The 23,401-nt window shown below is 55.6% G+C and overlaps 1 protein-coding gene and 1 non-coding gene across 4 annotated transcripts; both read right to left on the reverse strand.

The window, feature by feature from the left end:
* Positions 1-256: 256 nt before the first annotated feature.
* On the reverse strand, positions 257-18,598 carry HDGFL2 (HDGF like 2). Of its 3 annotated transcripts, none has more exons than XM_060145522.1 (16): positions 18,441-18,598; positions 15,980-16,056; positions 15,747-15,885; positions 9,932-10,123; positions 6,462-6,578; positions 6,267-6,338; positions 5,503-5,659; positions 5,318-5,393; positions 4,936-5,245; positions 3,756-3,859; positions 2,799-2,872; positions 2,594-2,664; positions 2,133-2,234; positions 1,735-1,927; positions 915-1,047; positions 257-581 (listed from the first exon to the last, which is right to left on the reverse strand). In XM_060145522.1, exons 1-16 carry the CDS (start codon positions 18,510-18,512, stop codon positions 482-484), a joined length of 1,989 nt encoding a protein of 662 aa, XP_060001505.1. In that variant the 5' UTR covers positions 18,513-18,598; the 3' UTR covers positions 257-481. The 3 variants fall into 3 exon arrangements, with proteins under 3 accessions (XP_060001505.1, XP_060001506.1, XP_060001504.1); XM_060145523.1 differs by having other exon boundaries at positions 259-584; positions 5,503-5,656; XM_060145521.1 differs by having other exon boundaries at positions 259-584.
* Positions 18,599-23,261: 4,663 nt separating this feature from the next.
* On the reverse strand, positions 23,262-23,334 carry TRNAG-CCC (transfer RNA glycine (anticodon CCC)). The gene has a single exon. It is a non-coding gene; the product is annotated as a tRNA-Gly (tRNA).
* Positions 23,335-23,401: the final 67 nt, after the last annotated feature.

Below are 23,401 nucleotides of genomic sequence, written 5' to 3' on the forward strand. Positions count from 1 at the left end.
CGTCACTCGGCCCACGTCACACAGTGAGGCCTGCCCCCAACACCCACGCCCTGTGCACATCGACGACAACAGACAGCCCTCAGCATCCCTCCTGGTACTTTTGGAAAGGCCTTGCTCACTGCCCCCGTCAGCCCTGCAGGGCCTGGAGCACCGTCAGAACCAAATTCATATTCGCTGCTCACGGTGACCCTATGGCTTAAAACCCTCTGTCCCTGGACGGCCCCTTGACAACTGCAAACCAGTCATGCTAGAAAACCAAGCCAATAAAAGCAACTTTTTTTTTTCATTAAAAAAACCCTTTATAGTCATTTCATGTCCGTTGGAAATCACAGAAATTAGGCAGAAAAAAAACCCAGGGGGACAAATACGAACAACACAGCGTCTCCCCAACAGTTCTCTGTTCCCTGGGTGCCGGGAAGGAGCCAGGCAGGCCTCGGGGCAGCTGCGAGTGGCGGCGGGGCCCGGCCACGGGCCACCCGGCTCAGCTGTCCTCGTCGTCCAGGGACTCCGAGTCCACCCGCAGCCTCTCTCGCTCCTGCCGCTCCTTCCCGGGCCCGTCCAGGTCGGGGCCCTCCCGCGCGCTGCTGGTGGAGGACAGCATGGGCGGGCAGGGGTGAGCAGGCCCCTCGCCGTCTGTCTCCTTCCTTCCACCTACAGAGACCAACAGCCCTCGCCCCCAACCTCCCCCTGCCTGCCTGCAGCCCCGGCTCCCATGGCGGGTGTCAGGAGGGAGCCACCCTCCGAGAGCTCAGGCCCAGGCCAGCCGGCCCCGAGCCCCGAGCTCCCTCCGAGGGGCCTGGGGGTCAGTCAGCGTGCGGGAGACTGATGTCCCTCGGGCCTTACCCAACTGGGAGCAGCTCAGACACCGGGCTGCCTTCTCCGGAAGTCGCCCCTGCGGCCCCAGCGACACTTACTCGTTGTGTGATGGCTCTTCAGAGGAGCCGCCCCCTGGCCCCTCCTCTGAGTTCTGTCCTTCCTCCGGCTCCTTGTCCTCCATGCTCTCCCCCTTCTGGGACGTCGCCTCGCCGTTCACAGGGGCCGAGAGATCTGTGGGGAGAGAAGCTCGTGGGACGCTGTGGGGCAACCTGCCTGCACAGAGCGAGCAGCGTGCGAGCACTCGCCTGTGCACCTGAATTCACCCGCACCCCCGAGCCACCGGACACGCGGGGTCCGCGGCTGCGTGGGGCTCTTCCTCCAGCCGGCCCCTGGCCCGTCCACACGGCCTGGAGATGGGAGGGGCCGGTAAACGAATGGCCGTGGGCAACACCGGGGAAAAGCCTGCCACGGCCGTGTCCAAACAGACGTAAGGAGAGACGCCCCCTCTGTGCTCTCCCCCGGGCAGCCTCGGCTTCGGCTAAGCCCTCTCGGTGCTGGTCTTAAAGGCTGCTCCAAACATCTCACCAGGACCGCATGACCCCAGCAGGAAGGAACGCTCTCCTGTCCCCGCAGCCACTGTCCCCACCACAGACGCCCTTGCTCCTCTCAGCCCACCTGTGGCCCTCCCCTCCCAGACCTCTGCGACCGCCCGTCCCAGAAACGCTCACGCACCTGGCCACACACACACAGCCTCCCCTGCTACCTGGCTCTGAGGGTCTGGATGGAGCCTATGAGCAGCACAGGGGCGTGTGGCCCAGACACCAGCTGCCTTGGGGACACAGCCAGCCTGCGCAGCGAGTGCCGACAGATGGCGCCACCTGGGCAGTCTGCTCGGCGCCCCTCCCGCCAGCTCCTCACCAGTGCTCGCCTCGTCCTCCGCCCTCTCCGCAGGGGCCTCCTCTCCGGCCAGTATCTCCTCGGCCTTCTCCGGCCCAGTTCTGGTCGCCTTCTGGATGGCCTCGATCTTTGGTCCCAGGACCCGAGACTTGAGCCGGGCGTAGACCTCCGCAGCTTTCTCCATCACCTCCTTGTTGGCCTTGTAGCGGCGGATCTGGCCCACCAAGAGGCCTGGCTCAGGGGGCGCAGCCTCCTCACCCCCCGCCCGAGACCTTCCCCCATCACCGCACCCCGCAGTGCCTCCCGTGCGCACGGCTTCCTCCTCGCTGACCACAGGCAGCCGTGGCCGGAAGCCCAGCGCCCCGAGCAGACCCGTAGCCCCACCACCAGCCCCTTCAACCCCTGGGCTCCCGCCGCACCTTCTTCAACGTGGCCACCACGTCCGTGTTCTTCTGGAGGATCTGTGAGGTCACCTGCAGGGTCCCTAGTTCCTCTAACGCGTTCAGACACCTCTTCACATCCTGCAGGGCAGCGAGGGCAGCGGGGAGGGTCAGCGCCTAGCTGTGGGGGTTCTAGGGGGCCCAAGAGGGCAGAGAAGGACACCCTGGGCTGAGCAACAGGGAGCCCCGGGGACAGTGGTGAAGCACCCAGAACTCGAGGGGTCTTGGGGCCTCGTGTGGCACCACCTGGTGGGAACGCAGAGCACTGCACCCAGGAGGCCAAGCTGGGCCCTTATCTGGTGGGCGCCCACGTGAACAAGGACCCTGCCCTGGCGTGCGGCCTGGCTTTGCCTCAGCGTCCCCAGACGTCTAGGGGAGCTCGAGCGATGAGGGGGCAGGGGAACTGAGACATGAGCTCTGCACCCCGAGGAAGGTCTCACCGGATTGTCAACCTTCAGGGCGAACTTGATCTCGCTGTGCAGCTTCTGAAGCTTCTCCTCCACGGAAGGTTCTGTGGCCAAGAGAGAAGGCAGCGCCCAGGCCTGAGCGGGGTCCCTGGTGATGGGAGCCGGCTCCTCCAGGGCCGTCCCTCCTCCCATTCGGCGACCTCAGGCTGCAACCAGGGCTGGGCAGCTGGCCCCTCACCTTTCTTCTTCTCAACCTTCCGGTCTGGTGGGAACCCTTCCGACCGCTTCCGGGTCCGTTCCATCTTCGCGGGCCTGTGGAGAGTCGCGCCCTTAGAAGGCCCCTGACCAATGTCCCCACTGAGGGCCGGGGGCCTGTGGGGGGACCCATGGCCGCCGCAGAAGGAAACCATCAGGAGGCCCGGGAGGCTGGAAGGAGGAGGCTCAAGGCCCGCCTGACCTGGTCTAGGGCAGCACCCGAGGGGACCCAAGACATAACCCTTCCTCTAGGAAGTAAATAATGTGAAAACCCAGAATTTTTTTTTTTTTTTTTTAAACAGGTGGTTAAGGGCGAGTGGCTAGTTACGCAGACCCCAGCACATGAGTTACTCTGATACGATGCCGGGAAACGGCAGCTGGCGTGTCACCGAGCCTTCGAGTCTACATCCTGCTCGGCAGCCTGGCTGCCATATTCCCACGGGGCAGGTTCGTTCACTGATGGCTGGGATTCCACATAGAAAGTGGGCAGGGAGATGGGCTCTGTGCTCCCACCTCAGTGGGCCTTGGACTTTAAAAAGCCTGAGAACCACTGGTCTGGGGACAGTCTCGCCCCCTGAGCACTGGCGACACGGGGGCCGGGTCATCCTCTGTGGGGCTCCATCCTGGGCACTGTGGGGAGAGGGGCAGCCTCCCTGGCTCCACCCACTGGATCCCAGGAACTGCCCCCACGTGACCACCACAGATGTCCCAGGACACTGCCCGGTGTCCCCTGGGAGCAGGGTCACCCTGGGGGGAGAGGCCTGCTCTGGGGAAGGACCACAGACCTTGGCAGTGACTCCTGCATAACCTGATGGGGCCCCAAGAACCAGACACTTCAACTGGATTCAGTCTCAAAGACTGAATTTAGAAGCTGGGGCCCTCCCTTGAGATGTGGGGACCCCCAGGGGGCTATGGGAGGAGTGGCAGTGCGGGAACGGACCTGGCCCGGGGCTTCTCCTCGGGGCGCCCTCTCTTCTCCTTCTGGCTGGGTCTCCGCGCGGGCTCTGTGCTTTGCAGGTGCAACTTCTTCGCTGATTTCTTCACCTGTAGCAACCAGAGAAAGGGAGGGGCTGGAGCGGCAGGCGGCGTGGGGCTGCCCCAGCCAGACCCCTGAGCTGTTCCCTTAGAGACACAGTGTGACATTCCCTGCTATCACCTTCGCCTGATGGGAGCTGATAGACTGGGCAGGATGGATCCCGTGTCCAGTCCATCCCCGGGCAGCAGCTTCTCAGGGTCTGAAAGGATCACCCAACAGTGGGGCAGCCCCACTGCATTCCTCTTGCCGAGCAACACACCTCCTGTGCCAGGGAACTTGGTCCCCCTTTTGTGACAAAATGGAGAGCAGTGGAGAGAGAACAGGGCATTGTTCGGCTCCCCCACCCCTATCGAGTGGGATCCTGGGCTCGGACCAGAAGGCGATGGGCCCGGGGGGCTCGGATTCCTGGACTCAGGCTGGCCTGTGAGAGCCAGGAGGACAGGGAGCTGACGCCCTGTGGTCACACATGGTGCCAAGGGTCACCACCAACATGCACCAGAGGCCGAACTGCTCCCATGCTTACCCCACAAGCCGTTCCCCCGCAGCAGCCAGAGGGCACCTGTGAGCACCCACCCCTCCTCTGCCCACAGCCCTCCAGGGTCCCACCTACCTCCCTTGGGGTAACAGCCCAAGTCCTCCACAAGGCCCTGTACGACCTACCCCTTCCCCTCCCTGCCCTCCCCTCCTCCCTCTCGCTCACTCTGCTCCAGACACACGGGCCTCCTGGCTGTTCCTCCAACACACCAGGCACGGTCCTGCCCCAGGGCCTTTGCACGGGCCGTGCGCTCGGCCAGGAATGCCTCTCCCCAAGATACCTTCTCACTTCATTCAGATCCTTACTTAAGGTCGGCTGCCCGCCTGAAGCCTCTGAGGTCTGCCCTCTTTGCGATGGAAACCCTCTCGCCCCTGCAGCTCACACCCCGCCCTGGCTTCCATCTCCTTGGCACCACACACCATCCTCAGGTGGTCCGCTGCCTGTCCCCCTCCCTCAAGTGTCAGCTCCTTAACAGCGGGCTCTCTGTGTCTCCCTGACCGCTTGGCGCCCCGCACACAACGGCTGCTGCACGGACACCGCCGGACGCACCTCTCTGTCCAGCTCGGCCTCGGGCTCCGAGTCGGAGGAGGACTGGGGGCCCCGGCTCCGGCCCTTCCGGCCGCGCTTCTTGACGGGCTCGTCATCGTCCTTGAGCTCGTCGCCGCTGCTGCCGGCGCTGCCCGCACGCGCCGCCTCCCCGCGCTCCCGCCCGCGCCGCCGCTCCTTCTCCTCCTTCTCGCGCTCACGCAGCCGCCGCAGCTCCTCCTCCTGCTCCCTGCGCCGCCGCGCCTCCAGCTCGCGCCGCCGCTCCTCGTCCCGGCGCTTCCACTCGCTGATGCGGTCCACCTCGTCGCTGTCGCTGAGGGTGCGGGCCGGTTAGGGCTCCCGTCCCGGCCTGCCCGCGCCCCCGCCCCGAGGGCCCCGCACCCACCTGTCGCTGCTCGAGGTGGTCGGTGGCCGCTCAGCCTTCGGTTTCCGCCCACGGGGCTTGGGGGGAGGCTTCTCGGCTATGGAAGAGCGGGGGCGGGGTGGCCTCTCCCGCGTCTCTCGGTGGGCGTCCCCCCCCCACCGCCAGGCCAGGCGCAGGCCCAGGGCAGCACCCCCCAGCCGGCCTACCTGGCTTCCTGCCCCGAGGAGGCTTCTTTACGGACGCGTCCGAGTCGGAGGAGGACGAGCAGGAGGAGGAGGACGCCGACCTCGCCACGGCCGCAGGCTCAGCCTTGGCCCCGTCCGATTCTGCTTTGGAGTCCGAGTCGGAGGCTGACGGCGCCTTCTGGGGGAGGCCCGGGGAGGTGAGAGCAGCCAGGGCGAGCGCAGCCCCAGGCGTGCCTGCAGCGCCCCACCCCGCCCAAACCCACAGCCCTTCGTCTGGCCCAGAACCCTGGACACACACACACACCACACACGCACACGCTCATGCACACATACTTGTGTACACACAATACACACAACACACTTGTACACGCTCATACATGCCTGCCTGCGCACAACACACACACACACACGCACATACATCACACTTGCACACGGGTGCGCGCACGCGTGCATTCTCTCTCTCATGGGGCCCCTCAGAGTGCTTTGCCCCCCTCCAATGCCAGCATCCCGTTTTCCAAACCGGCCTCTAAGGCCCTCTCGGGGGCAGCAGCGGCCTCCTGCTCCGGGGAGGTGCTCCGTGCACACGGCGCTTGGAAACCATGGGCCAAAGCCATGAGTGAAGGTGGAGGCAGATGTCAGCGGGCCCCGGGGTCTCCCTGGGGCCTACAGCCTCCCCTCCTCCAAAACGGACTGACCCCGACCTCAGACGGTGGCTGGTGACCGTGGGGAGATGCTTGAGGAGCTTCCACCGGCCGGTGTGTGGGAACAAAATAAAACACCCGTACCTTTTTCTTCCGTCCTGGAAGGGGACCCCGCCGTGGGGCCCGGACCACGGCTTTCTTCTCGGGGGTGAAGTCCTGGGCAGAGAGAAGGGAGCTGGACGTGCTGCCCACCGGCCGGCCACCCCTCGCCCCCCCCTGCCCCCCCACCCTGTGCATCCCTCCCCCGGGCGCCTGCCCAGGGTCCGGCTAGCTGCTCACCTGGTCACTGGTCTTCTCTGACTCGGAGGAGCTTTCCGAGTTCTCCTCCTCGGATGGAGACATGCTGGCTTGATCCAGGTCACTGGAGGCCTTTCGAGCTCGTTTTGAGACCGACATCTGGAAGGGGAGCAGCCCGGACACATCAGCAACTGAGAAAGCCCATGTGCTCGGGAAACTTTGGGGGGAGGAGGGCAGGGACCCTTTTGAGAATCTGATAAAAACCAGGAATACTGATCCTAGAAGACATGATGCTCAGTGAAAGAAGCCAGACACAGAAGGACAAATACTTTGTGATCTCACTCACTCACAGGAGATCCCTAGAGAGTCAGATCCACAGAGACAGGAAGTAGATGGTGGGGGCCGGGGGGAGGGGGAGTCAGGGTTTCCTGGGGACAGAGTTTCAGTTTGGGAAGATGAGAAAGTTCTGGAGATGGACGGTGGGGATGGTTGCCCAACGGTGTGAATGTAAAATGCTACTGAACTGTGCGCTTAAAAATGGTTAAGATGATGAATTTCATGTTGTGTGTATTTTACTACAATTAAAAACAATAAAGAATACAAACCAAGAATCCTTCCCCCAGAAAAACACATACACATATGTTTTGTAACCAGATAGAGGTGGTGGTTGCACCACTTCTATTAAATGCCACTGAGTTGTACATTTCAGAACGGTTAATTTTTTTATGTGAATTTCACCTCAATAAGAAAGATTTTTTAAACACACACACACATACAATTCCGAATTAGGTTTCAGGGGTTCACAGACTCCCAGATGCTCACTCAAAGAAGCCAATTTAAGAAACTGTATAAAGGAAGAACTGAGGAGGCAAAGAGGACTGAGCTTTGGACACAGATCTCGGCCCACTGACGCCTGGTCCTCCCCATCAGGGTGTGGGTTTAGGTACGATGCACCTCTGCCTCTGTCCCGTTACAGCCCAGACTCGCTGGTTCTCGTCACAAGCACTTACTGAGAGCATCTCACCTCCTCCGGGGCCTGACCAAGGCCAGGGTACGATGGGCTGCACTGTGTTCCCCCAAAACGCATACAATGAAGACCTGACCCCCAGGACCCCAGAATGTGACTATTTGGAGATGGGTCTTTGAAGAGATAATTAAAGTAAAATGAGGTGTTAGGGTGGCCCTGACCCAATATGACTGAGGTCCTTATAAGAAGAGGAGATTAGGACACAGAAATGCACAGAGGGAGACCACGTGAAGAGATGGTGGACACACAGAAAAACAGCGACAAAAGAACGTTAACTAGAGAGAGCACAAAGCTGACCTGGCAGAAAGCCATAGCCACACCCCCCAAAATGGGGAAAGGAACACCAATAGGTGTGTTCCCAGCTAGGGTGCTGGGTTACGAGGGAAGAGGTCGTCTAAATGCCTCCCTAGTGTGGGGGAAAGGTGTTGTAATAATGACATATTCATTTAATGCAAAGTTGGCCAAAAAACCCCAAAAAACAAAACCTGAATACATACTAACCTACAAGTAGTGGTTAATACCTAAGGGGTAGGATGGGGGGGGGCATTTATTTTCAACATATTTCTGTCTAACTCCTTCAGTAACTGTAAACAGAAACAACAGGGACTTTTAAACGATGCCAGGGACTTCCCTCGTGGTCCAGTGGCTAAGAAACTGCCTTCTAGCAACCTAAGTGTCCATTGACAGATGAATGGATAAAGAAGATGTGGCATATATATACAATGGAATAAGCCATGAAAAGAAACAAAACTGAGTTATTTGTAGTGAGGTGGATGGCCCTAGAATCGGTCATACAGAGTGAAGTAAGTCAGAAAGAGAAAAACAAATACTGTACGCTAACATATATATGGAATCAAAAAAAAAAAAAAAGGTTCTGAAGAACCTAGGGGCAGGACAGGAATAAAGACACAGACGTAGAGAATGGACTTGAGGACACGGGGAGTGGGAAGGGTAAGCTGGGACGAAGTGAGGGAGTAGCATGGACTTATATACACTACCAAATGTAAAACAGCTAGTGGGAAGCAGCCGCATAGCACAGGGAGAGCAGCTTGGTGCTTTGTGACCACCTAGAAGGGTGGGATAAGGAGAGTGGGAGGGAGACGCAAGAGGGAGGGGATATGGGGATATACGTGTGCATATAGCTGATTCACTTTGTTATACAGCAGAAACTAACACAACATTTTAAAGCAATTATACTCCAATAAAGATGTTAAAGGAAAAAAGAAGGAAAAAAAAAAAAAAGAATCCTCCTTCCAATGCAGGGGACGGGGGTGCAACCCCTGGTCGGGGAAGTAAAATGCCACACGCTGTGGGGCAACTAAGCCTGCACGCTCTAGAGCCAGCACACGCCACAACTAGAGAGCCCACGTGCTGCAACTACTGAACCCACGTGCCACAACTACAGAGAAGTCTGCACGCCACAACGAAGAGCCCGTGTGCCACAACTAAGACCCGACACGGCCAAATAAATAAATAAATAAAATATTAAAAAATAATCATAACGTTTAAGGACAAGGAAATGCTCATCTATTAGGTGGAAAAACAGCAAGACACATTACGTGCGTGATTGCCAATTCCATACTTTACATACCCACCCCGCCCGTGAGGCACACACAAGATCACAGAGAAACATATCAGGATGTTTCTAGTCCTTGGCGCAGAAACCCCCTCAGATAGTTCGGGCATTTTTCACCGGCTTCTTTATGCTTTTCACATCTTCTAACTTATCTACGATGAGCATGGCTTATTGTTATAAATGGAACCAAAAGCAAATGTTATTTTTAAAAATCATAAAAACAATGCCTTACTCTATCTAAAGAATTTGCTGCTAGGTCCCGGTCCTTTCATTCTGCACCCAAATATTCGGAAGCAGTCAAAAGGCAGAGGAGAGGGGAAAAAAGGCAGGAAAGAGAATCTCTCCAAGAGAACTTAAAACTCACATCCACACAAAAACTTGTACACAAATGTTCACAGCAGCGTTATTTGTGATGGCCCCGAAGTGGAAACAACCCGAACGTCCATAAACAGATGACAGATAAACAAAGTGTGGTCGGGCCATACCCGGGAATATCGCTCAGCCATGAAAAGGAGAGAAGCCCTGACACTCTCTACCACATGGATGGACCCTGAGAACACGATGCTCAGTGACAGAAGCCAGCACAGAAGGACACACAGTGTGTGATTCCACTGATGGGAAACGTCCAGAACAGACAAGTTCTACAGAGGCGGATTCCTGGGTACTAGGGAATGAGGGTGGGGATGTGGGGGGACTGCCAGTGAGGATGGGGTTTCTTTTTGGGGTGATGGAAAGTTCTAGAACTGACAGAGGGGATGCTGGCACAACTTTGTGAATATACTAAAAACCGAAAGAAGGAAAGGCCGGAGAAGGAGAAGAGCAGACGGCCAGACGGAACCTATGGAGGGAGCAGGGAGGGCCACAGCCCCCCACAGGCCGGCTGTGCCCGCCCCACCCCCGCACCCCTACCTTCAAGGCCACCGCCTTCCGCTTGAGGCCGCTGTTGTCACTGCTCTTGTCCGAGTCCGAGTCACTCTCCATCCTGTCGCTGGCGGCTGCAGCGGTCACGGCTGTGACCGCCATGACCCCCCGGTCCTCGTCGTCCTCACTGCCAACTGCTGGATCAGCTTCAGGGGCCTCGCTGTCGGAGGAGCTCACCGGCTGGGGGTGGGGACAGAGACAGCAGGTCACCACCAGGCGTGGCCCACAGGGCAGCAGCTACTGGCCGGGTCTCAAGTGTCAGGGTCTGGCCTGCTCGCTCTCCAAATGCGGGAACTGAGGCTCAGAGAGCTCCAAGGGGGACTTCCCTGGCGGTCCAGTGGTTAAGACACTGTGTTCCCAATGCAGGGGGCGTGGGTTCAATCCCTGGTAGGGGAACTAAGATCCCATACGCCGTGCAGCACGGCCAAACGATATTAAAAAACAAAACAAAACAGAAAGCTCTGAGGACTGATGCGGCAGGGCGAGATGGGCACGTGTGGGCTAGCCACTAGGATTCAAGCACTGCAGGATCTGAGGGCAGACCCTGGGCCAGTGACTTAAGCCCCTGTGCGCCTCATCCCCCATCTGAGCAATGGGGCCGACACCACTTTGGCCTCACAGGGCTGTGGCAAGGGTGAGACAGAAGTGGCATGTACTGAGGACAGTGCCCAGACTGGCAGGAGGTCCATCGAGGTTTGCTTTTTGTAAACATGATTATTATTGCAATTACTAATGAGGAGGAAAATGACCTAGGACAGGACCTCTGGGCGCGAACTTCCAGGCACTTGTTTCTGTTTTAGCCACAGTGCCTGCTCAGGCGCTAACAGCCGCAAACATAGCAGACGCGTAGATCGCACTTCTGTGCTAGCCGCGTGCTGGGCTCGTCTGCACACTCAGTTGCCGTCTGTGAGCAGCAGCCAGGTGCCAGGCACTGTGCTAGGGAGGTGGGAGCGCCCAGATGTGGCCCTGCCCCTGGGGAGCTTACGATCTAGTGCGAGACCGACCACGGCCACGTGAGCAGACCAGAGTGAGGGGGTGTGGAGGAAAAGGAACCCTCCTACACTGTGGTGGTGGGGGGGAATGTAAAGTGGTTGCAGCCACCATGGAAAACAATATGGCGATTCCTCAAAAAACTAAGAATAGAGCTACCACATGATCCAGCAATCCCACTCCTGGGCATATGTCCAGAGAAAACTGTAATTCGAAAAGATCCACGCACCTCTATGTTCACAGCAGCACTAGTTACCATAACCAAGACACGGAAACAACCTAAATGTCCATCAACAGATGAATGGATAAAGAAGATATGGTACGTATACACATTGGAATATTACTCAGCCATAAAACAGAATGAAATAATGCCATCTGCAGCAACATGGATGGACCTAGAGATTATCATACTAAGCAAAGTAAGTCAGAAAAAGAAAGGCAAATATCATACAATATCACTTATATGTGGGATCTAAAATATGACACAGGGACTTCCCTGCTGGTCCAGTGGTTAAGACTCCGTGCTTCCACTGCAGGGGGCATGGGTTCAATCCCTGGTTGGGGAACTAAGATCTGGCATGCCGTGTGGCACAGCCAAAAATTAAAAAAAAAAAAAAAAGGGTAAAAAGTGCCACACGAAGTAGGTGAAGCCCCAAACCTGAAACACTGAGAGAGAACCATCAGACTTTCAGGTGGATTTCCCTCACGCCTCTCCTCCGGGGCGTCACTTTTCTCTGGGGCACCCCTGGTGAGTGGAGAAGGGAAAGGACGTCCCCGGTTCTTCACGGGGGAAACAGCAGCTTGGAGTGTGAATGACTAAATGGAGGGTCCAGGACCCTGCTGATCGTCTGCGGGAGGAACGGAGTCAGCCTCGTGGCAGTGAGAGCTAGCAGACACGAGGGATCATCTCTCTTCGTGTAACATGTGGGGAGCTGTCATTCTCACTCTGCAGACGAGGCAAAAGGCGGCGTCATGGAGCCAGATCACACGGCGACTAAGCGACAGAGCTGGGGTGCAAGCCAGCTCTGCTGGGCCCTGAAGCCTGGCCCACTGGACACAGCTACTGCCTGTTACAAACCCCAGCTTGCTTCTGCTAAGCGCTCAACCAACTGTGGCCGGATGTGCGCCTCGACAGCCGGGGAGGCGACTGGGACGAGTGGGCATGTTCCATAAGTGGGGAAACAAGGTCTCCGGGAAGGTAAGTGACTTGCCCCGCACTGTGCTTTGGGGATAAAGCCAGGAACTCTGCATCTCCTGGGCTCGGCCCATGAGACCTAACTACCTGCCAGCAAAAGTTTTGGGAAATCCGATCCCCATGGAGACGTCTGGAGGACGGGAACACTGGTGGCTCGGAGAGGAACCAGGAAATAAAGGCCAAGAGCCAGCTGACCTGCAACCATCCCGAGACCCACTGGTTGAGTGAGATGAGTGATGAGTGTTGGTCTCTTTCACTGTCTCTCTCTCTTTTTTTTTTTTGGCCTCACGGTGCAGCATGCGGGATCTTAGTTCCCCGACCAGGGATTGAACCCGTGTCCCCTGCATTGGGAGTGCAGAGTCTTAACCCCTGGAGCCCCAGGGAAGCCCCCTCTCACTGTCTTAATGGGTTGGGAGGGTGACAGAGGTGGAAAGGGAAGGTCAGGCCCAGTCTGGCCCCCTCGGTCCCCAACACCTTGCACCCCTGTGCCGGGTGCCTGATGTGCACTGGCTCACCGTGTTCCCCCAACAGCCCCGTGAGAGCTTGTCGTACCCTGAGCCTCTGTTTTAGATGAGGAAACTGAGGCTCCGAGAGGTGACGTCAATCAAACCCCAAAGAACACAGTGAACAGGAGGAAGAGCCAGGCCTCGAACCCAGGTCCACGCATCCACACAGCAGGGCTCTTACCCCAGGATCCATGTGTAGAGGTCCTTCTCCGTGCCCACCTGCCCCTCCAGGACCCCACCTGGCTTGTACCGACCAGAAAAGAACTTCAGCCTGGGAGACGGGAGGCCTGGATTTTAGTTCCAGCTCAGCTCGAACCAGCTACTGGGACAGGTCCCTTTACCTCCTCTATCAGGTCATGAGGATGTATCAACTGGGATCCTTCTAGGCCAATCCTTCTCAACAAGGGATGATTCTCTCCCCGAGGGGGCATTTAGCAATGTTTAGAGACATTCAAATTTTCAAGATGCGGAGGGGGTCTTGGCATCGAGTGGGTGGGGCCAGGGATGCTGCTCAACAGCCCACAGGGCCTAGGACGCCCCACGGAGAGGGAGAGAAGTTGAAAAACCCTGGTCCAGGTCTCTGAGGCCTCACGTTCTAGCTGGGTCCTTCCCGGCAATCAAGCAAACACTCCGGGCCTCAGCGTGCTCAGCTGTAAGACGGAAAAGATTCCACCTACCCTGCCCATCTTGGGATTACTGGATATAGCTGGAACCGCACTGAGATACCGTTTTTCCACCTCCTGGCTTGGCAGGCCCTGCCGTACGCTCCTGGTGGGAGCACAGTGAGCTAAGGCTGTCAAAAAGAATGAAGCTGTTCTCTGCACAGACGAGGGAGACCAATTGGGGGAATAAAGCCAAGTGGAGCATTACATGCTTCAAAAAAGCAAGCTATGTAGGGTTTTATGTGAACAAAGAATCTTGGAAGGACACACAAGGAACTGGTAGCTAGGGCTACCTTGAGAGGAAACTTAAACAGAACGGCCGCGAGGCAGGGCTGATCCCTCACCGTACGCCCTTTTGTACTTTTCAGTCTTGTACCAGGAGTCTGTACTCCCACTCGAAACGTAAAACTAAAGTAAAACCTTAGAGGATGAAAAGACAGACTGCCTGGGCACCCTCCAAGCGGTGCTTCCAAAAGCCTGCTGTGGACTGGCTCCATCAGAAGCGTCTAGATAACTCGGGGGATGAACCACCTCAAGGTGCCCAGGCCTCAGCCCTAAACCACCACACCTAAACCTCTTGGGGTGGGGCCCAGGGATCTGCATTTTTAACCCAGTGTTCTTTTGGAGGCACAGATGGGTCAGAGAACCAAACAGCAGTAATATGCTCTCACGCCTATGCCTACTTCTCAACCTGGGGAGTCTGTATGGGGCGGGTTTAATGTCAAGGTTACACCTTTTTTTTTTTTTTTTTTTTTTTTTTTCAGTACGCAGGCCTCTCACTGTTGTGGCCTCTCCCGTTGCGGAGCACAGGCTCCGGACGCGCAGGCTCAGCGGCCATGGCTCACGGGCCCAGCCGCTCCGCGGCATGTGGGATCTTCCCAGACCGGGGCACGAACCCGTGTCCCCTGCATCGGCAGGCGGACTCTCAACCACTGCGCCACCAGGGAAGCCCCAAGGTTACACCATTTTTGAGTTTCATTTCCTTGAGGGCAGGCATCTACGTGGTACTTCACAGGCTGAGGGTGAGTAATAAACATTAAATGGTGTGATGATTCACCTGGAGGCAATAAGCTTAGGATGAGACTAACCAGCACTTGAGCTGGGGCCAGAATACGGTCTCAAGAAACTCAGCTACCTTCAGCAACTTCTGATCCGTTTACCCAAGTGGGGAATGTGCAAAGCCTGGAGAGACGGTGGGGACCAAAGCAGGGGGAACGTCCATCTCCCAGACCCACCACAGGAGGTAAAAGACACGGGAGGTAAAAGACCACACACATGAAACGTGGGCCTGGACCCCTGAGAAGAGGCTGCCAAACCCTCAGCACTGGAGAGAGCTCTCGAACGGACCCCAGGTTCTAGATCGTGAGCTCCCAGAAGGCAAGAGGCGTGTCTGCATCACCTAGGATTCCTGGTCCCTAGTGCAGCACATGGCATGCGTGCGGCCGGGGTCTACACAGGAGTGTTTGCCTGGTCGATGGGTAGATGGAAGGCACAGGAGAGGCACACCCAGACCATCTTGAGACCCGGAGTTCTCAAGCAGGACCAGATGCTACAAAACTACTCGGTCCTTCTCTCACACAAACCAGACCCTCTCCGACTCCCGCTTCCCTGCCCACAGACCACATGGCAAGTCCGTTTCTTCCCTAACAGCAGAGCTCCGAGCCCTGCAGTCAATTCGCCAGGTCTCCCGGCCCACCTGGAGCCCACCCCTGCTGAGGCCAGCCTACTCCACCTCCCCGCGACTCCCCTTGTCTGCACCTCGCCCCAAAACACCCAGAGCAAGGCACCCCTCTGCCATCCTTCCTCAGCTTTCCACGGCTTTTTTACGAATTTAACTTCAACTTCTCTAAATTCCCTCTTTTCCCTGATTGTTTCCAGACACTGATTTGCCACTGAGAATGTCATCTCTGTGACTCTTAGCACTCTTTCCCACCTGAGCAAGAGCTCTCACGTTCTACTACCTATAGCCTTTTTCTGAGTTTGAAATCTGGCAGTAATGGGGGAAGGAAAGGGTGTTACTGAAAGGAAAAAAATTTTTCTCCTTAGAAAACAAAAGGTTTCTTAGGAGCTCTAACGATGCCGTTTCACATTCAGGCTAATCCTAGAGCAGTGGGTCTCACCAGGGGGGATCCTGCACCCCTCCACCCGACACTCGGCAATGTCTGCAGACGTGTTTGGTTGTCACAACTGGGTAAAGAAGGAGCTACTGGCATCGAGTGGGTGGGACCAGGGATGCTGCCCTAACCCCGACAGTGCCCAGGACTGCCCTCACGGAGAATGATGAGGCCCCAAACAACAGCGGCGCCCAGCGGGAGAAGCCCTGTCCCAGAGGCCTCTCCTTTCTCTGTGGGACAAGCTAAGACCACCTCTGGTCCCCAGCATGCTCGAGTGCCTGCTTGACCTGGGCTCCGCAGACCCCCACCAGCCTCCCACCCCCGGCACCGACTCACCAGAGGAGCACTGTAGCTGGCATGGGGGTTGTTCTGGATCTCCCACAGGCCCTCATTGAAGCCTTTCCTCTTGTTGGGTTTCCCGTACTTATCTTTACATTTGTCGTAGGGAAACAGGTCCTTGGGTCCCAGGAAGGCTCTGGAGAAAAGAACCACGGGCCGAGCCCAGGTGAGCCAGGCCACCCCGGGAGGCAACAGCTGGGAAAAATCCACCCCCAGCGGGGGACACTTACGTTTCGTGGGTACCAAAGAAGAAGATGGGGTACTTGTTGGGCGGGGGCTTCACAGCACCGTCGGCGATGTCATCGATCTGCAGTGAGAGGCCAGTCAGGGGGTGGCTGGGGGGTGGGGGACAGCTTCACCCACTGACCCAGGAAGTGACCAGGAAAACAGCCAAGTTATTTGGGGGAAAGCACGCTGGGAGGAGGGGAGCCTTCAACAGAGGAAGACGCATCACCTTCCAATTAGGCATCTGCCTTCTTCTGTGCAACGTGCCCCCCCCAATTGCATACCTGTCCGCTCCCCCCAGGGTGCTCTCTCTCCCCCCAAGGTAGTTATTTCACCTGGGCAAAGCCAAATACGGTCCTCTGAGCAGCCAGGGGCTGGGGCCAAGCCCAGCTTCCGTGAACTCCCAGGACCCTCCCACGGGACCCCCTCCCGCAAAGAGGCAATCGGTGATCAGTCTACCAGAGGCTGCAGCTGGCAGCTCGAAGGATGCAGAGGGTGGGGGGTGGGCTGCAGGAGACAGGCCCCGAGCATCCAGGAAGTCCCACCCTCTCCCTATAGGCCCATGGGCTCCAGCAGCTGTCAGTCATCTCCCCACAGGAGGCTAGCAGCCCCTTCCCTTCCAATCAGGTGCTTGGAAGCATTCTGGGCTTAAGAGAGCCAGCTGGAGGGGGGCGCGGAGGAGAAGGAGAAACTGGTACTCTGGGAGGAAGGGAAGTGCCCGTAAAGTTTTATCACTCTGGTGCTTCCAAGAAAGTAAGCCCGAGCAAATCAGGTCAGGGTGGGTTCTCTGGTCCCCATTAATTCCTTCCCGTCCTCTTCAAAGCCTGGGAGCTGCTGGAACCTTCCCTGCCCCCCTCACCCAGCTTCCTTCCTCAGTTCTCTGGGCTACTTTTCAAAGTCCTTGGGCCCTGGGCCCCAAACACCCATCCCAAGCATCCCGCTCCTGCACAGACGCATCCCCAAACTCCATCACCCTGAGGACCAGCCTGCCATGCCTTCCAGGCCCGCTTCTGCTCTGACCTCACCCAGGCCCCGCCTCTGAGCCTGAGGCACAGACATCTCAGCGGCAGCACCTGTTAAGGACCACGCTCAGGGCTGCCTAGTTAGCAGTCCCTGAGCCCACTCCTGGCATCCTGTGGCGGCCTCTCTGCAACCAAACGCCCAGCTCTGTGTGATGCCCTCCTGCTTACTTCCACCCAGAGGGAGGGAGGGTCTGGCAGGGAACGAGGATGAAATCTCCAGGCACCCCACAATACTGCCCAGGCAACTCCTGAGCTCCTTGTGTTCCAGCCGAGCCTTCAGCTTCATGCTTCTACTGCCTCCCCCTCCAAATTCCTTCAGTCCTAACATGCATATTCCACCAACCTCAGTCCTGGGGCGACTTAGACCTGGGGATGGCAACAACCTCCTGGTCCCTCCTCCACACTGGCCTGCCCCACAGACAGTGCCTGAAACTCCACTCTGCAGTTCTGAGACTCACGCTCAAGACTCCCTTCAGAACTGGACCCCTCGAATCATCTGGGTCCTCTGGATCCCAGCTTCCTCCAGAGGGGATCCCTAAAGTCCCCTGGGCCCAGCCCCCTCCCTCAGGGGCTCTCTCTTTCCAGCTTGAGTCCCCGTGGCTGGCCTCTGATTCAAGCATGCCTCCACCCACCCCAAGCCCTCCCTCCACCCTGTGCCCCCACCAGCTTCCTCCACCAGAGTCTGGCGGGGGAGTCCTGGGGGACGGGCGGCACCAGTCCCCAGGGTCCCTCCAAACAAGTCTTATTCCAATCTCCGGTCTCTGATGCCCCATATTTTCAGATCCAGTCCCCTCAACTCCAGCGACCTTGTGAACACAGCACCCAGCCCTATTTCCAGCCCTGGTCCTGCTGAGCACCTCTCAACCTTGACCCTCAACCATTCTCCCTTACTGGAACCCTTATCCCTAGGCCCCCTTCATACGTGGCTGAGGACCCCCAGCCCCTCAGAACTTGGCTTCTTGTTGCCCCCCATAAAGAGGTCCTTCAGCCTGGAGAACCTCCTTCCCATTCGTTTGAACCCTCTTCTCAAATACCAGATTCCTCAGCTCCCCTCACACCCACCAAACTCCTTCCGATTTGAACCCTGGCTCCTCAGGCCCCAGGTCCCTCAACCCCATACCTCTCGGCTCTGGGACCCCCAGAGCGGATCCCCCAGGCTCGGGGCCCCCCGCATCTCCAGCGCGCGGGTTGCTCAGGCCCGGGACCTCTCCTGGCCCAGGTTCCCGCACAATCCCCGCGCGAGGGTTCCTCAGGCCGGGGACCGCCAGACCCCCAGGCACGCGAGTCCCCCAGGCCCGGGTCCCCCCAGACCCCCGGCGCGCGGGCTCCTCGGGCCCGGAGTCCCCCAGACCCCGGGAGCGCGGGTCCCTCAGGCCCGGGGCCCCTACTGCTCCACCCCACCCCCAACCCCCCGTCGCCTGGCCCATCTCCCTCGCGGCCTCACCCGGGCCGGCCAGTGCGGGTAGCCCTTCATCTTGGCGAACACCAAGTCCCCGGGCTTGAAGGCGTGCGGCATGCTGGCGGCGGGAGACCCAGGCCGCGGGAAGCGGCAGCGGCACGGGCAGCAGCGGCGGCGGCGGCGGCGCAGCAGCGGCGGCAAGGGGAGGCGAAGCCGGGGGCGGGAACAGGGCGCCGAGGGGGCGGGGGCGACGGCCTAGGTAGCGGGTCGGAGCGTGTTTATTGGCCTGCCCCTCGCAGGAAGTCCCGCCTTCAGGCCGTCACGGGAGGGCGACGCCGTCGCTCAAGACCACGTGCGGGGATAGAGGAGCAGGGGGACCAATGAGAAGAGGGGTTGGAGCAGAGCAAGTTAACGGGATTGGATAACGGGTAGAGCCAAGGGGGCGTGACCCAGAAGCCTAATGGGAGGGGACGGAGGTTAAGGGAGGTGAAAGAGGAAAGGTAGGAGGAGAGAAACAGGCGCTCTGGGAGAGAAGAGGCAGGCAGCCAGGCTCCTTCGGGGCCGGGCTTAGGGTAGAGGGGCGGGCCATAGAACGCCACAGGAGGAGGGGCCTTAAGTAGGAAACATGCTATTGGATTACCACAGGAAAGAAGGCCCAATCACTGTAGGGGGCGCGTCATTGATAGCCTCCCGCTCCTGTGAGGAGGGGCATAATATAGAGCTGAAGGGCATTGCGTACCACGAGAGGAGCGGCTCAAGGTAGAGAACCGGCATTAGCTACCACAGGAGGAAAGGCTTAAGCGGCTGTCCGCCATTGGATATCGCAAGAGACAAGGTTCAACTCAAAATAGGGACGCGCCGTTGCCTGCTCGAGGGGGCGGGGCTTAGGGGTAGGGACTGGTCATGTGGGGGTCTGAGGATAAACAGCCAAAAAATTCACAAAACACTTATTTCTTCACTCACGACAAGTTTATTGAGCACCATATGCCAGAGCCACAAAATACCCAATATACATACTAATTCAGTCGAGAAAAATGTATTGAGCACTGCCTGGCCAAGTTATGTAACCTCTGCCTCAGTCTCCCAACCTGTAAAACGGGACTCATAATGGTACAGATCTTATAGGGGAGTAAGGATTAAATGACATCACCGCCCCTAAGGCGCTGGAAACTGTGCCTGGCAGCAGGAAATACTGGAAGTACTTAGGTGCTGTTACTCCGGCTCCTGAAGTATCCAACGTCTAGCAGGGCAAAGAAATGTTAATTTCTTTGTAATTAAGACCCAGGGAAGGAACTCTGAGTAAAATAGGATGCTTAAGAAAGAGCTGAATTGGGCTTCCCTGGTGTCGCAGTGGTTAAGAATCCGCCTGCCAATACAGGGGGCACGGGTTCGAGCCGTGGTCCGCGAAGATCCCACATGCAGTGGAGCAAATAAGCCTGGGCTCCACAACTACTGAGCCAGCATGCCACAACTACTGAAGCCCGTGTGCCTAAAGCCCATGCTCCGCAACAAGAGAAGGCACTGCAGTGAGAAGCCCATGCAGCGCAACGTAGAGTAGCAACAAAGACCCAACGCAGCCAGAAATAATAAATAAATAAAATAAATAAATTTATTTAAAAAAGAAGAAGAAAGAGCTGAATAAAACAACAAGGTCCTACTTTATAGCACGGGGAAGTATATTCAACATCCTGTGATGAACCATAACGGAAAAGAACATAAAAAATAATGTATGTATGTGTATAACTGAATCACTTTGTTGTACAGCAGAAATTAACACAACATTGTCAATCAACTATACTTCAATTTTTTAAAAAAAGGAAAAAGAAAAAAAAAAGCTGAGTAATGCCAGAGACTTCGTCTATCATGGGGGAACAGAAGTATTTTCTGGAGGAGATAGTAGTTTAACCAGAGAGTTCAAAGATGACTAGAAATAGGTCCAGGTAGGGAGGTGGGCCCTGGGAGGGCATTTAGGGCAGAACGGATAGCAAAAGGGTCCGTTAAGGACCTATCATATGCCTTGTGAATATCAGTAACACGCTTGGGTTTTATTTTAACTTCTTGGCGAAAAAAAACCTGGAGGGATTGGATCACAGGGTACAGCAATAATACTTTAATCTCAAGAAACATCCTTATGCATGTGAAATACATCTCAAAAAGGCAGGGTTTTTTTTACAAAGTTAAACGAAGACTTACCATATGAACCAGTAATTCCAACTCTATGTATCTACCCAAGAGAAATGAAAACAAACATCCACACCAAAACTTATACAACTAATAGTCATAACAGCATTATTCACAAAAACCAAAAAGGGGAAATAACCCAAATGGCCATCTATGGATAAATGGATAAACCAAATGTGGTATATCCTGATGATGAATTTTACTGCTGACTCTTCAGCAAGTGAAAGAAACGAAGGATCGATACACACTACAACAGGGATTAACTTCCAAAACATTATACTCGGTGAAAAAAGCCAGACATAAGATCACATACTCTATGATTCCAACATCATATGACATTTGATAGAATGTCCCAAAAAGGTAAAATTTTCAAGACAGAAAGTAGATCAGTATTTGCTTTGAGCTGAAGGTAGGAATCTAGAGTGACTTCAAAGGAGTATGAGGTTTCTTTAGGTGATGGAAAATCACCCTATGTTCTAAAACTAGATTGTGGTGATGGTCCTAGAGCTCTGTAAATATATAGTAAAATTCATTGAATTGTACACTTAAAAAAGGTGACTTTTAGGGTATGTAAATGATATATCTATAAAGCTGTTTTTAAAAAGATTCCTGGCGCTTCCCTGATGGCTCAGTGGTTAAGAATCCGCCTGCCGGGCTTCCCTGGTGGCACAGTGGTTGAGAGTCCGCCTGCTGATGCAGGGGACACAGGTTCGTGCCCCGGTCCGGGAAGATCCCACATGCCGCGGAGCGGCTGGGCCCGTGAGCTGGGCCGCTGAGCCTGCGCGTCTGGAGCCTGTGCTCCGCAACGGGAGAGGCCACAACAGTGAGAGGCCTGCGTACCACCAAAAAAAAAAAAAAAAAAAAAAAAATCCGCCTGCCAATGAAGGGGACATGGGTTCGAGCCCTAGTCCGGGAAGATCGCACATGCCGCGGAGCAACTAAGCCCGTGCGCCACAATTACTGAGCCTGTGCTCTAGAGCCCGCGTGCCACAACTACTGAAGCCTGCGCGCCTAGAGCCTGTTCTCCGCAACAAGAGAAGCCATCACAATGAGAAGCCCGCGCACCGCAACGACGAGTATCCCTCACTTGCGGCAACTAGAGGAAGCCCGCACGCAGAAACAAAGACCCAATGCATCCAAAAATAAAATAAATACAATAAATAAATTTATTTTAAAAAATAAATAAAATAAAAATAAAAAAGATTCCTTAGGCTGCTGTGTGAAGAAAGGCTGTAGGTAACATTGCCAGATAAAATTCAGGATTACCAGTTAAATCTGAATTGTAGATATGTAACAAATACTTTTTTAGGGTAAGTATGTTCCATGCAATATTTGTGACATACCTATACTAAAAAAGTATTTATTACACATTCTACAACATGGATGAACCCTGAGGCCATTATGCTCAGTGAAATAGACTAGTCACAAAAGGACAAATACTGTATGAGTCCACTTATAGGAGGTCCCCAGAGGAGTTAAATTCATAGAGACAGGAAGTAGAATGGTGGGACCAGGGGCTGGGGGAGGGGATGGAGAGTCAGTGTTTCATGGGGACAGAGTTTCAGTTTGGGAAGATGAGAAAGTTCTGGAGACGGATGGTGGGGATGGTTGCACAACAGTGTGAATGTACTTAATGCTACTGAGCTGTGCACTTAAAAATAGTTTAAATGGTTAATGTGTTATATATGTTTTATCACAATAAAAATAAATAATAATGCATATATCATGAAATAACAATATCTGATACATAGTTCTTTTCCAAATGGTTAAGTTTGTAATTTTTTTTTTTTTTTTTGGCTGAGCCACTGGGCATGCGGGATCTTAGTTTCCTGACCAGGGATTGAACCCGGGCCCCAGCAGTGAAAGCACCAAGTCCTAGCCACTGGACTACCATGGAATTCCCTGTAAATTTAAATTATATATATAAAACAATAAAGTATTTGTATCTGAAATACAGACCTAACTGGACATTCCGTATTTTTATTTGCTAAATCTGGCACCCTCACATGAGGTAGAAGTTGCACAATAAATGAGGAACTTGGTGCAGAGGGGTCTGGCCTAGGCCAGGGTACAGATGGGGATACTGAGGCCCAGAGAGGGGCATGCCTTGCCTGAGGTCATACATCCAGTCCTTCCAAGGGCAAGAATGCCACTTCTCTGGGTTCCCACCTGCAGGGCCCTCCTGATTCAGTGCAAACTTCTCCCCCAGACCTTGAGCCAGTGCAGAAAACCAGAGACTGAGCTATGTCGAGCAGCTGAAAAAAGATCAGGCTCTGATGGAAGCCAGAGGGCAGAGTTCCCCAAGAGGGTTAAGAGGGCTCCCCCAAAGTGGCAGCCTGAGCTGGGAGAGGAGCCATGCCTTCCCGCCAAATCAGAGGCCACTGAAGCCAACGGCTGGGCCATTAGTCATCACCTGGGGAGGTGACTTTGTTTCCTGTTCCCTGAGAGATGGTGCCTGGCACCTGGCTGGAGGATACAAGGTGGGGAAGGTGCTGCCCTGCTCCAAGAACTGCATGGAACGTCTCCTTCTAATCAGCACGTGACCTGAGCACCTACTGTGTGCTGCAGGCTTGATCTCCAGTTTACAGCCTGGGCCATCAGCTTTCAATCCTATCATTTTTTTAAAAAATATTTACTTATTTATTTAGGCTGTGCTGCGTCTTAGTTGTGGCATGCAGGATCTACTTCCCCGACCAGGGATCGAACCTGGGCCCCCTGCATTGGGAGTGCAGAGTCTTAACCACTGGACCACCAGGGAAGTCCCTCAATCCTCTGATTAACAAATATTTACTGCCCACTTACCCAAGTAGAATAATAACTAAGAT

This window comes from Lagenorhynchus albirostris, chromosome 3 (genome assembly GCF_949774975.1).
Source record: "Lagenorhynchus albirostris chromosome 3, mLagAlb1.1, whole genome shotgun sequence".
Classification (NCBI taxonomy): Eukaryota; Metazoa; Chordata; class Mammalia; order Artiodactyla; family Delphinidae; genus Lagenorhynchus; species Lagenorhynchus albirostris.

What these genes read in the sequence shown, in the direction of transcription:
- HDGFL2 (XM_060145521.1), bottom strand. Translation starts at nt 18,512, where the DNA reads ATGCCGCACGCCTTCAAGCCCGGGGACTTGGTGTTCGCCAAGATGAAG. An exon ending in CCAGCTACAGTGCTCCTCTG is followed by an intron (nt 10,124 to 15,746) that starts GTGAGTCGGTGC and finishes CCCCACCCCCAG; the next exon opens with CCGGTGAGCTCCTCCGACAG. An exon ending in ACCACCTCGAGCAGCGACAG is followed by an intron (nt 5,246 to 5,317) that starts GTGGGTGCGGGG and finishes CCGCACCCTCAG; the next exon opens with CGACAGCGACGAGGTGGACC.